This window comes from Camellia sinensis, chromosome 10 (genome assembly GCF_055761805.1).
Source record: "Camellia sinensis isolate YWXY chromosome 10, ASM5576180v1, whole genome shotgun sequence".
In the NCBI taxonomy this organism is placed as follows: Eukaryota; Viridiplantae; Streptophyta; class Magnoliopsida; order Ericales; family Theaceae; genus Camellia; species Camellia sinensis.
Genome location: NC_138970.1, coordinates 116462614 through 116475859, shown reverse-complemented (window position 1 = coordinate 116475859; position 13246 = coordinate 116462614). Strand labels below are relative to the sequence as shown.

At 33.9% G+C, this 13246-nt stretch overlaps 1 protein-coding gene across 2 annotated transcripts in view; it reads left to right on the top strand.

The window, feature by feature from the left end:
* The first annotated feature begins 8411 nt into the window (after positions 1-8411).
* LOC114296657 (putrescine-binding periplasmic protein-like protein) overlaps positions 8412-13246 on the top strand; it is a 50872-nt gene continuing 46037 nt past the window's right edge. The window contains exons 1-3 of one of the 2 annotated variants that reach the window (XM_082892079.1): positions 8412-8856; positions 11117-11271; positions 12294-12542. In XM_082892079.1, coding sequence (XP_082748205.1) covers positions 8520-8856; positions 11117-11271; positions 12294-12542 — 741 coding nt within the window. In that variant the 5' untranslated portion in view covers positions 8412-8519. The remainder of the gene's footprint in view (positions 8857-11116; positions 11272-12293; positions 12543-13246) is intronic. The other variant, XM_082892080.1, reaches the window with a different exon arrangement.

Below are 13246 nucleotides of genomic sequence, written 5' to 3'. Positions count from 1 at the left end.
CAAGCCCCAGAAAACTTCTAATTTCGAACACATTGGTTGGTATTGGCCAATCTACAATGGCCTCAATTTTTTGAGGGTCCATTGATACACCATCCTTATTGAACACATGTCCCAAAAATGCGAGCCAGAACTCACATTTGGAAAATTTTGCATATAACTTCTTTTCTCTCAAAATCTGTAAGGCAATTCTCAAATGATTCTCATGCTCTGCCCTGCTTTTGGAATAAATCAGAATATCATCAATAAACACACCTATAAATTTATTCAGAAATTGTTTAAAAATCCTATTCATTAGGTCCATAAAAGTTGTGGGCGCGTTAGTTACCCAAATGGCATCACTAAAAATTCATAGTGCCCATATCTAGTTTTGAATGTCGTTTTCTCTAGATCTTCTGCCTTGACCTTTAAGTAGTGATACTCGGATCTAAGGTCTATTTTGGAAAACACTTGAGCTCCCTAAAGCTGGTCAAACAGATCATCTATTCGGGGTAGTGGGTATTTGTTTTACATGGTTACTTTGTTCAGTTCCCGATAGTCTATACATAGCCTCAAAGATCCATCTTTCTTTTTGACAAACAAAATTGGAGCACCCCAAGGTGAAGTGATCGGGCGGATGAATTTCTTGTCTAAAAGTTCTTGGAGTTGAACTTTTAATTCTTTCAATTTAGAAGTTGACATTCGATGTGGGGTTTTAAAAATCAGTTGTGTCTCGGGTACAACATCAATAGTAAACTCGATTTCTCTATTAATTAAGTCTCTAGGTAAATCATTTGGAAATACATCGGGAAATTCATTTACTACAGGGATGTTCTCAATAGTAGAACTATCAAAAGTCATAGTCAAAACGCAACACAAGTAACCCCGGCACCCTTTTCTTAACAACTTTATGGCTTTCACAAAAGAAATCAAATATGGTGGAGGAATTACCCCATTCCCAACAAATACAAACTCAAGCATACCAGATGGTCGAAACACAACAGTTTTATTCATACAATCAATAGTTGCATAATACTTCGTCAAACAATCCATGCCCAATATACAATCAAAATGATCAATGCTCAAAGCTCAAAGGGAACAAATCAACGTACAATGTCATATCACCAATTATAATATCACATACCGGATAAACATAAGCACATATCATAGAACCTCTAGATGGTGTAGGCACAGATAGTAAACAGTTTATTGGTTCTAAAGGTCTAGTTAATTTTTGAGAAAAAACATGTGATACAAATGAATGCGTGGAACCTGAATCTATCAATACATAGGCATTTTGAGCACAGATAGAGATTATACCTGACACCACTGATTCAGTATTTTGTACATCCCCAGACACTAATGCTAACACTCTTCATTGCCTTAGCGTTTCATTCCCGGTATTACCCCTAGTATTCATTCTTACATTAGGCCTCGATGCAGATCCGGCTAAACTTGCTACAGGATGGTTGGCATTTTCTGACCCAATTGGACAATCTCTTAAAATGTGGCCTGTCTTGCCACATTGGAAGCAAGCACCAGATATCCGATGGCAAACCCCTCTATGTCTCCTACCACATTGAGCACAAATAGGCGCAGACCCCCTACTCTGACTTGAACTGCTAGTAGACCCCATATTTTGCTTCTTACTTATAGCAAATAAACGGCCCTTCTTAAAACTGAATCCAGTTCTTTTCCCTCTCCATTTAGTTGTTGGTGCTTTGGATTATTTCTTTACTACTAATGTGGCCTCTGCTATCAATGCTCTGTCAAGTACTTCTACATATGTGGGCAATTTCAGGAAGCCTACCCAATCAAATACATCCAAGTCCAATCCTCCCTCAAATTTCTGAGCTTTCTTGTAGTCCGTATCCACCATATGAGGAGCAAATCGAGCCAATTTAGTGAATTTAGCCTCATACTCAGCTACATATATGTTTTCTTGCTTGAGTTCTTGGAATTCAGAAACCTTTCGATCCCGAAAGCACTAAGAAAAGTACTTATCATAGAAGATCTCATTAAATTGAGCCCATGACATGGTTCCATTATTATTTCAGATCAGTAACCACCATCTTCGAGCTTCATCTTTTAGAGTATAGGTGGCCAAGAGAACCTTCTGAGTCTCAGAACAGGGAAACACTTCAAATAATTTTTCCATCTTGAGTAACCATGATTCTATCTTTAGTGGTTCAATACCACCCAAGAAAGTCAATGGTTTTACCTTCATAAACTTCTGAGTGAGATTTATGATGTCATTGTTATCTGGTTCAACTTGCACTGGCGGGAGTGGAGGGGGCAAAGGTTGTTGCCTCAAAGATTATGTCAAGGCTACAAGCAACTGTTCCATTTGATTCATTCGGGCTTCGGAAGATTCACTTGCATCATTTCCCCCTGCATTCTCCATGTTGCTATAGGTAAAAAAAGCAATAATAAATATAGGCCAATAATTCTTTTCACAATGTTTGGAGTATCCAGTTTCAGCTCATTCGTTTCAATTTCATATGTTCATATTCGAATTCAGTTTTCACATTTAAAGAGATTAACACACTCACACATGCAGATGAAATGTCCCTAATTCTTTTCTAGGACATCCTATAGCTCTTATGGACTTATATATGCGGTATAACTCGTGCTCTGATACCACTCTGTCATGACCTAAACTCGCCCCTATAGGTTTAGCATTGTAACCGGCCAGTAATCCTAGAATTACCAAAGGCCTCTGAACAGAATTACAAAATATAAGGGGCTGCAGAAGTAATTATACAAAATACAATGTCTATAGAGCTGTGTAGACATACATGGGACAAAAAAGATTTAAAAGTTATACATATAATGTCAAACTTTCTGTACGTCATGTATCACCATACAGATACATATAGTGTCATAAGGAACTTAGCCCAAAGTATAGATAGACAAAAAAAAAAAAAAAAAAAAAAAAAAAACAAACAAACAAACAAACAAAAAAAAAAAAAAAAAAAAACAAAACAAAAACATCCATCACATGATTCACAAAACTTGACCACATGAATTTCGGAACCTCCTCGGGAGGCACAAGGGTTGGCCGACAAAACAAGCTCCAAGCGTTCATCATTGAGCCTGGTTACACGCCTGATCACCTAATACATAAAATAACTAGTGAGCAGAAGCCAATGAATAATAATAGAGTAAAGGGTTTAATAAATGTTGTCCATAACAGTTACAAGAAATGGAATTAATAATCATGTAAAGAAATCAGAGTTCATATCAGAAACAGATTTAGAATTATACTCATAATCAGAAATTGCAGTTAATCGTATGTGGTACATCTATTAGCATTAGCAAAAACAGTTGACCCATAAGGGACGACCATAAAGGCATACAGTTGACTCACGTGCATGGAGATGATACAGTTAGCTCATGGTACAGACAGTTGGCCCATAAATGGGACGTATACAAAAAGATCCATAACAGTTGGCTCATGAGACGTACAATTGGCCCATAATTGGGACATAACAGAATAGATAACAGATGTCATCTGAAGCTAATGATGCCACGAATACATTTAAGAAACATTGGACAACCATTCATTCATACAGAAAATAATATTTTAGAGAACATATCATCTTATATCATTCAGAAAATACTTATAATTAAACATAGCTTTACAAAGTTTATTACTCACAAATGGCTCAAATTGGAAAACAGATGAAACAGACAGATCAGATAGCTTACAGCGCGTGACTTACAAATAACACATAACATGTACACATTGAAACACACGTTCGGGACTCATTACAATCATTGCGTTTCGTTCTTGGTGTGTTTCTAAGTCTTATCCTCATTATTGTGTCTTAATCATGGCCTATGAATGCCTAAGATGCGATAAGGATGCCAAAATATACTTTAAAACACTTAGTTAAATATGCTGAAACAGGAGCCTCGCTCGAGCGGAGGGTCAAAAATGTGAGTGGTCGCTCGAGCGCAACTTCTTTCGCTCGGGCGGTCTGCAAACTCTGCAAAAGTATTGGTTGCTTGATTTTTCCGCTCGATGCATGCTCGATGGTCGCTCAAGCGTGTGACTGATGTCTTAGCTCGAACACAACTCTTGTCGCTCGAGCGTTCTGCAAAATGTGTCAACTTTTGGGAGCATGCAATTTACGCTCGAGCCAATTTTTGATCGCTCAAGCGGAGGTGCAAAAACAAAGGTGGTCGCTCGAGTGCAGAATTTGTCGCTCGAGCGGAGAGGCAGAATTCTAGGATTTCCAAATTGCACTTCCAAGCTTAAAACTCAAATCAAACACTACACAACTCATCCTTTTGGGCCAAAACTCAAGAAAACATTTAGAAACTTGTAGAATATCAAGGATTGAAGATCATTTCACAAAAATCAAGGCCCAATAGCATACCAATTGTGCAAATTTAACCTTGAAAGATGGAAAACATCACATGCATGAAATTTTTATCTCCAAAACTTTCAAAACATGATCATTGAAGGTAAAATGGAGTGAAACTTGATGAATTACCAAACCTAAGGTGAACTAAGGACATGAATGAGTAAAGTACTTGAAATTCAATTAAAAAATGTGATAAAAGTGTATGCATGAATGGTAGGACTCCATTTCACCAATTCTAGCTTATTACTTGCATTACACAACTTAATTCTCTTGAATTCATGGCTTAGGCTACAAAATTGTACAATCTAAGGGTTGAATTCTTACCTAGACTTTCCAAGGTAAGAGCTAGAGGCTTAATTCGCAAGTCTCTTAAGTCAATTTCACGACCGGATGTCGATAAGGCATTCAATTCCCAGAACAAAATGAGAACACAAGTAGATATTCCTACAACAAATAGATAGAATCTCCTATAATAAATAATACATGTAATTAATGCAAAATTTCACCTTAATTACTTATTAGATATTCTTAATTATGGTTTATACGTTAATCATGGGTTAGGGTTGTTACAGTTTGGCACTTGTCTGTGATGTTGTCAAGTGTTAATGGTTGGGTGGGTTTTAAATTCCATTATGGGTATGGTTGTGTAATGGTTTTTTTGTGTTGTTTTAGTTCTTCAACTATAACTTTATGTTTGTGGAGGTGTATTTGGGTTCAATTTAATGGTAGCGGTATTTGTTATGTTTGTTGTGTTGTTAAGTTGTAATGTAGCAATGACTTCATGTTTTTCAAGTTTATATATGTTGTAATGTCTCATTGATTCCCTATTTTGCATGTGTTTATATGTTGGTGCTATCTATGGATGTTAATGACATCCATGGTAAGTTAAGTGAAATGTTGATGATGTACATGTTAATGGTGTGCGATGATTCCGATTTGTGTTGAGTTTGTTTAGGTTTGTGTTAGTTTATAACGGGACTACAACAATGTTGGGTTATGTGTCATGGTGTCAGTTTCCATGTTTGTAAAATATTCCATGTAATGATACGTCAAGTGTTGGAATGACATTGATAAACATGATGAAATTGATGTTTTCATTATGTCATGGTGTGCATTTGGGTGGAAGGGTGGAACAAGAAATACACCAATCCCGGCATCAAGCTATCAAACTTTCGACATACACTATCAACCAATTGTGCAAATGTGAAGGCTTGATGAAGACGAACAACCACATTGGTCTGTCCATAAGTACACAAAACAACACTATAAACTCCATACTTACAACAGCGGGGAAAAAAAAAAAAAACCCGTAACATGACACTACTGTTATTAACCCCACACCATGCGAACAATGAAACAATGCATTCTTGCACAACGACAATCAAATAACATCATATCAACCAACTATGCAAATGTGAATGCTTGATGAAGACGAACAACCACATTGGTCTGTCCATAAGTACACAAAACAACACTACAAACTCCATACTTGCAACAGAGGAAAAAAAAAAAAACCCGTAACATGACACTACCATTATTAACCCCACACCATGCGAACAATGAAACAACGCATCCTTGCACAATGACAATCAAATAACATCATAAAATGGAATCGTAACATTAGCACCTTAAACATTAGACTCCCTCGACGCATACACCAAAACGAAATCACAACCAAAACACAATGAATCAACACCAAAAAACATACAAACTGACCTGTAAATTACTGCACAACACGTCAACAACATAGCCTCAAAAAACATCAACGGAACAAATCAACCACCTAACACTCCTTCGGATAACATCAATACACCAACATTAACTGGGTAACATCATCACCCCTACAAAATCACTCCACACAATCCCCCAAAAAATAGAAACGCAATAACATACTTAAACAAACCCCTTTAACATCAGGAAAAAAAAATTAAAAGAAAATCATATACAAGGGCAAGCATGTAAACTCCACAACAAGTAAATATGAGTGGTGCTATTAGCACCCCATGAATTATTTTGAAACCTCCATTTCTTTGGACCTCTACTTATAAATTTTGAAACCCTCCAAATTTCTTTCTTCCTAAATAATACCAAAATTATCCTTGTGAAAACATTCCACCCATTGAATGCACACCCCATCTCCCACACCCCTATACCTCAAAAAAACCCCTATTCCAAAAAAATCCTAACAAAACCCACCAAGAAGAAGAAGAGCCAATGTGATTACTGTCTCTGCTGCCGCATCCACCATTGTCATAGTTGGTATACACACACACACACACTCTCTCTCTCTATATATATATATGCATAATTTCTTAGTTTTCTTGTAATAATTTCTTCTCTTGCAGGAAAAAAATTATAATAATTGGTTTGGTTGGTAGATATTATGAAATTGTGAGTTTAGTAGAGAACTACGTAATAATATTATCAAAGCTACGCAATGAAGAAATAACTTTTGAACCTGATAATGGATTTGAGTTACTTTTGATAACTTCTGCAAGTGTTAAAAATTTTGACCATTTAATATGTTAAGAAATTTCCATGTTTGGGCCTATATTCTTGAACTTGAAAAAATGAAAACTTCTGCAAGCGTTAACAATTTTGACCGTTCAATGTGTTAAGAAATTTTCATATTCGGACTTGCATTTCCGAACATTACTTATTTGTTCAAAATAATTCATGAGATCCTAATAGCAGCACTGATAAGACCATCTCCAATGGTGCATCAAACCATACATCAGATTTGAAATTTGATGAAAAAGTGACTTTTTCAAGCTCAAATGGTTTCACAAATTTGATATCAAAATGACAATGGAACAAACATTTCATCAAACTGAGGACAAGATCTGTATATCAGTATTTTATTGTGCTTGACCGTTGGGGTAGGCTAACTGGTCAATCAACCGGATATCCGGCCGGTTGATCCACCGGTCGACCGGTTTCCTTTCAAATAGGTAGGTTCAAACCGGTCAAAAAGGTCAAACAGGTTAAAAAAAAAAAATTAGCCTTACTGGTTGACTGGCCTCGTCGGTCGACCCAGCGGTCGACCTTTCTCTTTTGATGCATAGTTGGAGCAAGCCATATCAAATTGAGAAAATTGACTTTTTTTTATTCAAATTTGGTTCACCGTTGGAGATGCTCTAAATATAACATATCATAAATAAAAAAGGCTAATTGATTTGAAAAAAAACTTTTAAGAAACTTTGGCTTGTTTTGTGAAATTGGCTTTTAGCCACTTTTTTTTGGTTTGTAGCAAAAGTCAAAAGTTGGCTTTTTTGAATTTTTTTTCATTTGGGAAGTTGATTTTTAGCCAATGGTGAAATTACAAATCTATCCCTTATGGGTCAAAATGTGTTACATGGGTGAAGTTGTAAATATTTTAAACTAAATGGGGATAGTTTGGTCATTTTATTATGATTTGACATCTTAAACAAATATTAATCAAAGAAGCCAAAAGTAACTTTTTACCAACTTTCCAAATCATTTGTCTAAAAAAGTCAAAAGCTTAGTTAAAAACTAAAAAATCACTTTTTACCATCTTTCCAAAATAGGCCTTTAATGACATTTCTTAGAGGATTTTTGAGTAATTTTTCCATCAAAACTATTAAAAAATATAATTTACAAAAATGAAAAGGCAAAAAAAGAAAAAAAGATATCACTCTTCCGCTTTCGAAGAAGCAACGAAGATAAACATTCAAAAGTTGACTTTTTAAAAAAAAATTTCGTTTGAGCAATTATTTTTTAACCAATTGTGAAATTACAATTCTGTTCCTTATGGGTCAAAATGTGTTACATAGGTAAAGTTGTAAATATTTTAAATTAAATAGAGATAATTTGGTTATTTTATTATAATTTGACATCATAAACAAATATTAATAAAAAAAATCAAAATTTTTTTTTTACTAACTTCTCAAATCATTTGTATAAAAAAAGTCAAAAACTTTCTTAAAAATCAAAAAAATCTCTTTTTATCATCTTCTCAAAATAGGCCTTTAATGACATTTCTTAGAGGATTTTTGAGTAATTTTTCCATCAAAACTATTAGAAAATATAATTTACAAAAATGAAAAGGCCAAAAAAGAAAAAAAGATATCGCTCTTCCGCTTTTAGAAGAAGCAAAGAAGATAAACATTTGTGTCGTGTACTCTTTTCAGTCGATCAAAACAAAACGGTATGGCGTTGCTCTCCTCAACGTTTCTGGTGGACCCAATCAACTGTTTTCCAAACCCTAAACATAGTTTTGGAAGCCATTGCCCAAAGGAGCTATTTGTTCGACATCGGAATCGGAATCGGAATCGGAATCACAGGTTGTCAGTGACAGTTTCCCGAAAATATGAGGACCAGAATCTGAATGAGTCGCAGCCGGCGGAGTCGCTCCGGCAGTTCACCGCCTCTGCCATTCTCCTTCTCGGTCTTGGCATACGTGTCTGCGCTGCTGCTGCCTCTACCCAGACTCCGGCCATCGCTGTTGCAGATCGTCCAACAGTCATTGAAGACCACATAATTCAAGGTTATATATTATCATCACAAAATACTTATTTATGGGTTAATTTTATTATTTTACTCTACTCTCATTCTAAAATATATGAATATCTAGTGGTTCTCTTCCTGTTGGTAAATTTTTCTATAATAAAATAAAAAAATATTATTTAGAGGCGTGAGCAAAATTTGAACAAAGGGCTTAGTTTCATACCCTTACCATTTAAACAACATACCTATTATAATATTAATTTTTTTATTATTTGTTTTTAATTTGTTTTTATTATTTATTTTCATATTTACTCATTTGAATTGCATAAGCATTCCGTGTTACTAAGTATATATATACATGTATTTTTTTATTTTTTATTTTTGTTGTCAAAAGATAGAATGTTAGTGTGTAAAGTTAGGAATTTTTTTGGTTAAGTAGTAAACTCCCAAATCTGTCCTCCGCCAACATACCACCCAGACCTTCCACTCACCGCGACAACATACCACTCGGCAACAAGGTCCTTGGCTTCTACAGTATATGGATCAAAGGCCTTTTTGAATTAGTAACTGCTAGCCTATCAGCCGTGCTATGCACGGGATAATTATAGATATTTATATTTGTGTAAGATTTTTTTTAATATATAAATTATGTTTTTTTAAGATTTTTTATAAGAATTAAATGTTTTAGGGATTTAATAGATTCACTTTATGGATTAAGGATTAAATAGATTTTGATTTGTATACTCTGGGGACTTAATGGATTCAATAAGAAATTAAATAGTCTTTGATTTTTTTTATATATTTTCCGGACTTGATAGAGTCAATCCATAGTTCAAGGACTAAGTAGATAATTTAACAATAGTTCAGGAGTAAAAAGTGAAATAAACCCTTTCTTTATCAACTTGTAGTGTATTAACTAATTCTGAGTTGATGACAGTGGGCTTGAAAATGTGAGTACTATACTATTTAAAATGGGTTTCACTTAGTTTGGAAAAAGTTTAGAATGAAGACTATTTTGAACGAGTTTAAAATTGTTTAACAGATTTGAGATATTACCTTTTAATCGGTTTCGTTTCAAATCATGTTTGGAACAAATACTATTTTAAGGAGTTTAACTTATTTAACAGGGTCGGGATATTAATTTGTAAACAAGATAATTTGAAGTTCAAGTGTGAGTTTGAGATGAAGTTCATTATGATTTGACTTTACTGGAGGGACATAAATCTCGTATTACTTGTCTATTGATATTGTGATGTTAGATGATTCTGTGATTTCAGAGGTTAGTGACTAAATTATTTGAAGTTCAAGTGTGAGTTTGAGATTAAGTTCATTAAAAGATTTGACTTTACTGGAGAGACATAAATCTCATATAACTTGTCTATTGATATTGTGATGTTAGATGATTCTGTGATTTCAGAGGCTAGTGACTGAGGGGTTGTTTGGAGTGTCCTAAGTAAGTGTACTTTTTGTCTTTGTGTACTAAAAAATTGAGGAAAAAAATATGGATGTTTAGGTTAACTTTTTGACTTTTTATAGAAAAATGTGTATTAAAAAATTGTATAAATTAGTTTGTAGGAGAAAATTAGGATTGAGAGTTGTGCAGCCGTAATTTTTGACTTTTGATGAATAGTGATAACTTTTTAACTTTTTGAGTAATTTTTTGGCTTTTTAGCTTTTTTGCAAGTTGCCAAACTTGGCCTGAATTCAGGGTAGTTACATTATGGATTGAGTAATTCAAATTCTTCTTTATATGTGCCTCAAGAATTAGACTATTAATGTACAAATCTTAGTGAATCAGCTAGTTTTGGTTGTTCTGTATGCATTTAGAAAATGTGAGTTCCCAGCTAAGTACTCAATAACCTTTTGAAGAAGACTGAAAATTTAAAGGTCAAGATTTATCTAATTGAGTTGAGAAATTATCTAGAGACAATTCGTTGGTGGGTGGTGTTTCTTTTTTTAATTCCAGTTGATTGATTTGTTTATTTATATATTGGCCTTGTATAGTTTGAACTTTTTGGACCTAATTTTACTGTAGAGAAACATGTCCCATATAATTTGCATACTGGGTTTTGTGTATTAATTGATTCCTCAGTTAATCACTTCAATCCCAAGATTTTTTAAGTGTCTCCTAACCTTTTTCATTTTTCAAATTCATTTGTTTTAATTTATCAAAAAAAAAAAAAAAAAAAATTCATTTGTTTTAAATTACTGTTATATTTGCACTAGTATAAGTGTTATTAATTTATTTTGAGGATGGTTTTCTCAAAGAGTTGTTTGGGTGTAATCATTCAATTGTCTAGGCAATGATGATGTGGAAAAATCTAGAACCATGGAGAACATTGAAGACAAGGAATTGAACAAAGCATTTGAGAAGTGGAAGTCTAAAACATATGCTTTGACAGTGCCCTTGAGAATTGTTGCTTTGCGTGGCTCGATACCTCCTTCATGGGTCAAGGTTTACTTTTGTAGCTTGCATTGAACAATTTCTCTCGCTATATATATATATATATACATACATGTACATCTTCTATCGTAATCAATTCTACTTATTCATCCAAAAAAAGGTGGGAAAAAATGTTCTATACCTTTCATCATAATGAGGCTTAGCTTCTCTTAGTTGTTTGTCCAATTGATCTTTGACTTCAAGACACTTACCCTTGATATATTGAAATTTGTGCATTAATAGGAAAAACTATGTAATAAACTTGAGGTGGAGTAGCATAACATAGGGTACAACATATATATATATATTTTCTATTATTTTTTATCAGCAACATTTAAAATTTATTAAAAAATGAAAAGAGAAAAGATATAAAGTGCTTAAGGGAGGACAAGAAGTCCTCCGAAAGGGAAAAAAAAAAATACCAATGACAAGCAACCTTCCAATCTCTAGATTAAAGGGCTGTTTATGGAAACATTGCTTAAGTAGTGTTTGGTAATGTTGTTTATTTCTTGTTTTATGAAAACATGTTTTGATTTTGCAGAAAATAAAAACAAACATGTTTGGTACAAACCTATGTTCCAAAGCATATTAAAAAAAAAAAATGTTTGGTGAGTTGCCAGAGTGGTTGGCCTGGATAGGGGTAATATGTATTTTTTATTCTTCAAATTTTAAAAATTGGTGTCATTTATTTTTTGGAAACGAAAACAGTTCGCAAATGTATTTTATTTTTGGTTTTTGAAATCTTTAAAAACAAAAACAAAAAAAGTTACCAAAGTTGGCCCTTGTTATTCCGTAAGTGTTATTTTCATGTTCAGCCAAGTGGTTTATTAGAGAAAGTATCCTATTCCTTTTAAAAGTTCAAAACCAGAAAAAAAACCTCTGTTGCAAACTCTAGTTGTACAACAATAATTGCTGTAGTAAATGTTATTGTTATGGCTGCTTTCATTGTTCTTGCTATTGTTATTGTAGTCTTTATTTTCAAATCTATGCAAATTCTTCTAGGGTATTGTCATAATTTACTTCTTGGCACATAGGACTTCATGCAATCTCAAGGAAGGAGAGCGATACTATGTTCAGAGACATGTGGAAGTCTCGACGACATATTTTCTGATATTTCTTCATCTTTAACCAAAGGAAAGTTTGATCGTAAATCTGCTTTGGCAGCTGATATTGTTACTGTTGGTGATTCTTGGCTCAATTTTGCCATTAAAAAGGGTCTAATTGAGCCCCTACAAGGGGTGGAAGACCAAGATTGGTTTAAAGGCTTAAGCGACAAATGGAAGGTAAGGATACAATTCCTCTTGTTTTGGATGTGCCTTTCTGTTTGACTAGGAGTAGCGTTCAATGTGATCTATATGGTGCTTCTGTACTCTAACCATTATAATTAATGTAAAAAAAAAAAAAAAAAAAATCAATAGAAATGTTTTGTCAAATTGGCTTATAATATTGATAAATTATGCAGGGAAAGAAAAGTTCATAACATAAGCTTTGTCCAATATATTGGGTTGGAAATCTAATAAATTTGGTGTATTACATATATTCAAAATTCAATGCTTACCATGATATTTTATCACACTTCCATTTCTCTGTGTCGTTATTGTAGTGACTTTGAGAAGAGCTGCATTGTATATTATTGAGGATGTCATTTTGTTTCACATTTGCAGGTCAACTTAGCTGATCTTCTCTAATTTTTTTCTTTATTAGAAATGCCTTTTAACTTCACAAAACTTGTTCATTACAACAAATATTTCTCATTCCGTATTTTGTCTTTGGAGCCACCCATCTCAGCAGTTTCATGTTTGGTGCATTTCATTAGGATGCCATTTCATGATTGCTAACATTCATAAATATGTGATGGTTGGATTCTGCTAAATTAATTTTCAATTCATTCCATATGTGGCTCTCTATCAAAGCATTTGCAGCGGGCTAATGCTTTGTACATTTAAAAGCTTTTTGAATATATTTCCAAAGCTCGCTCCAGTGATTG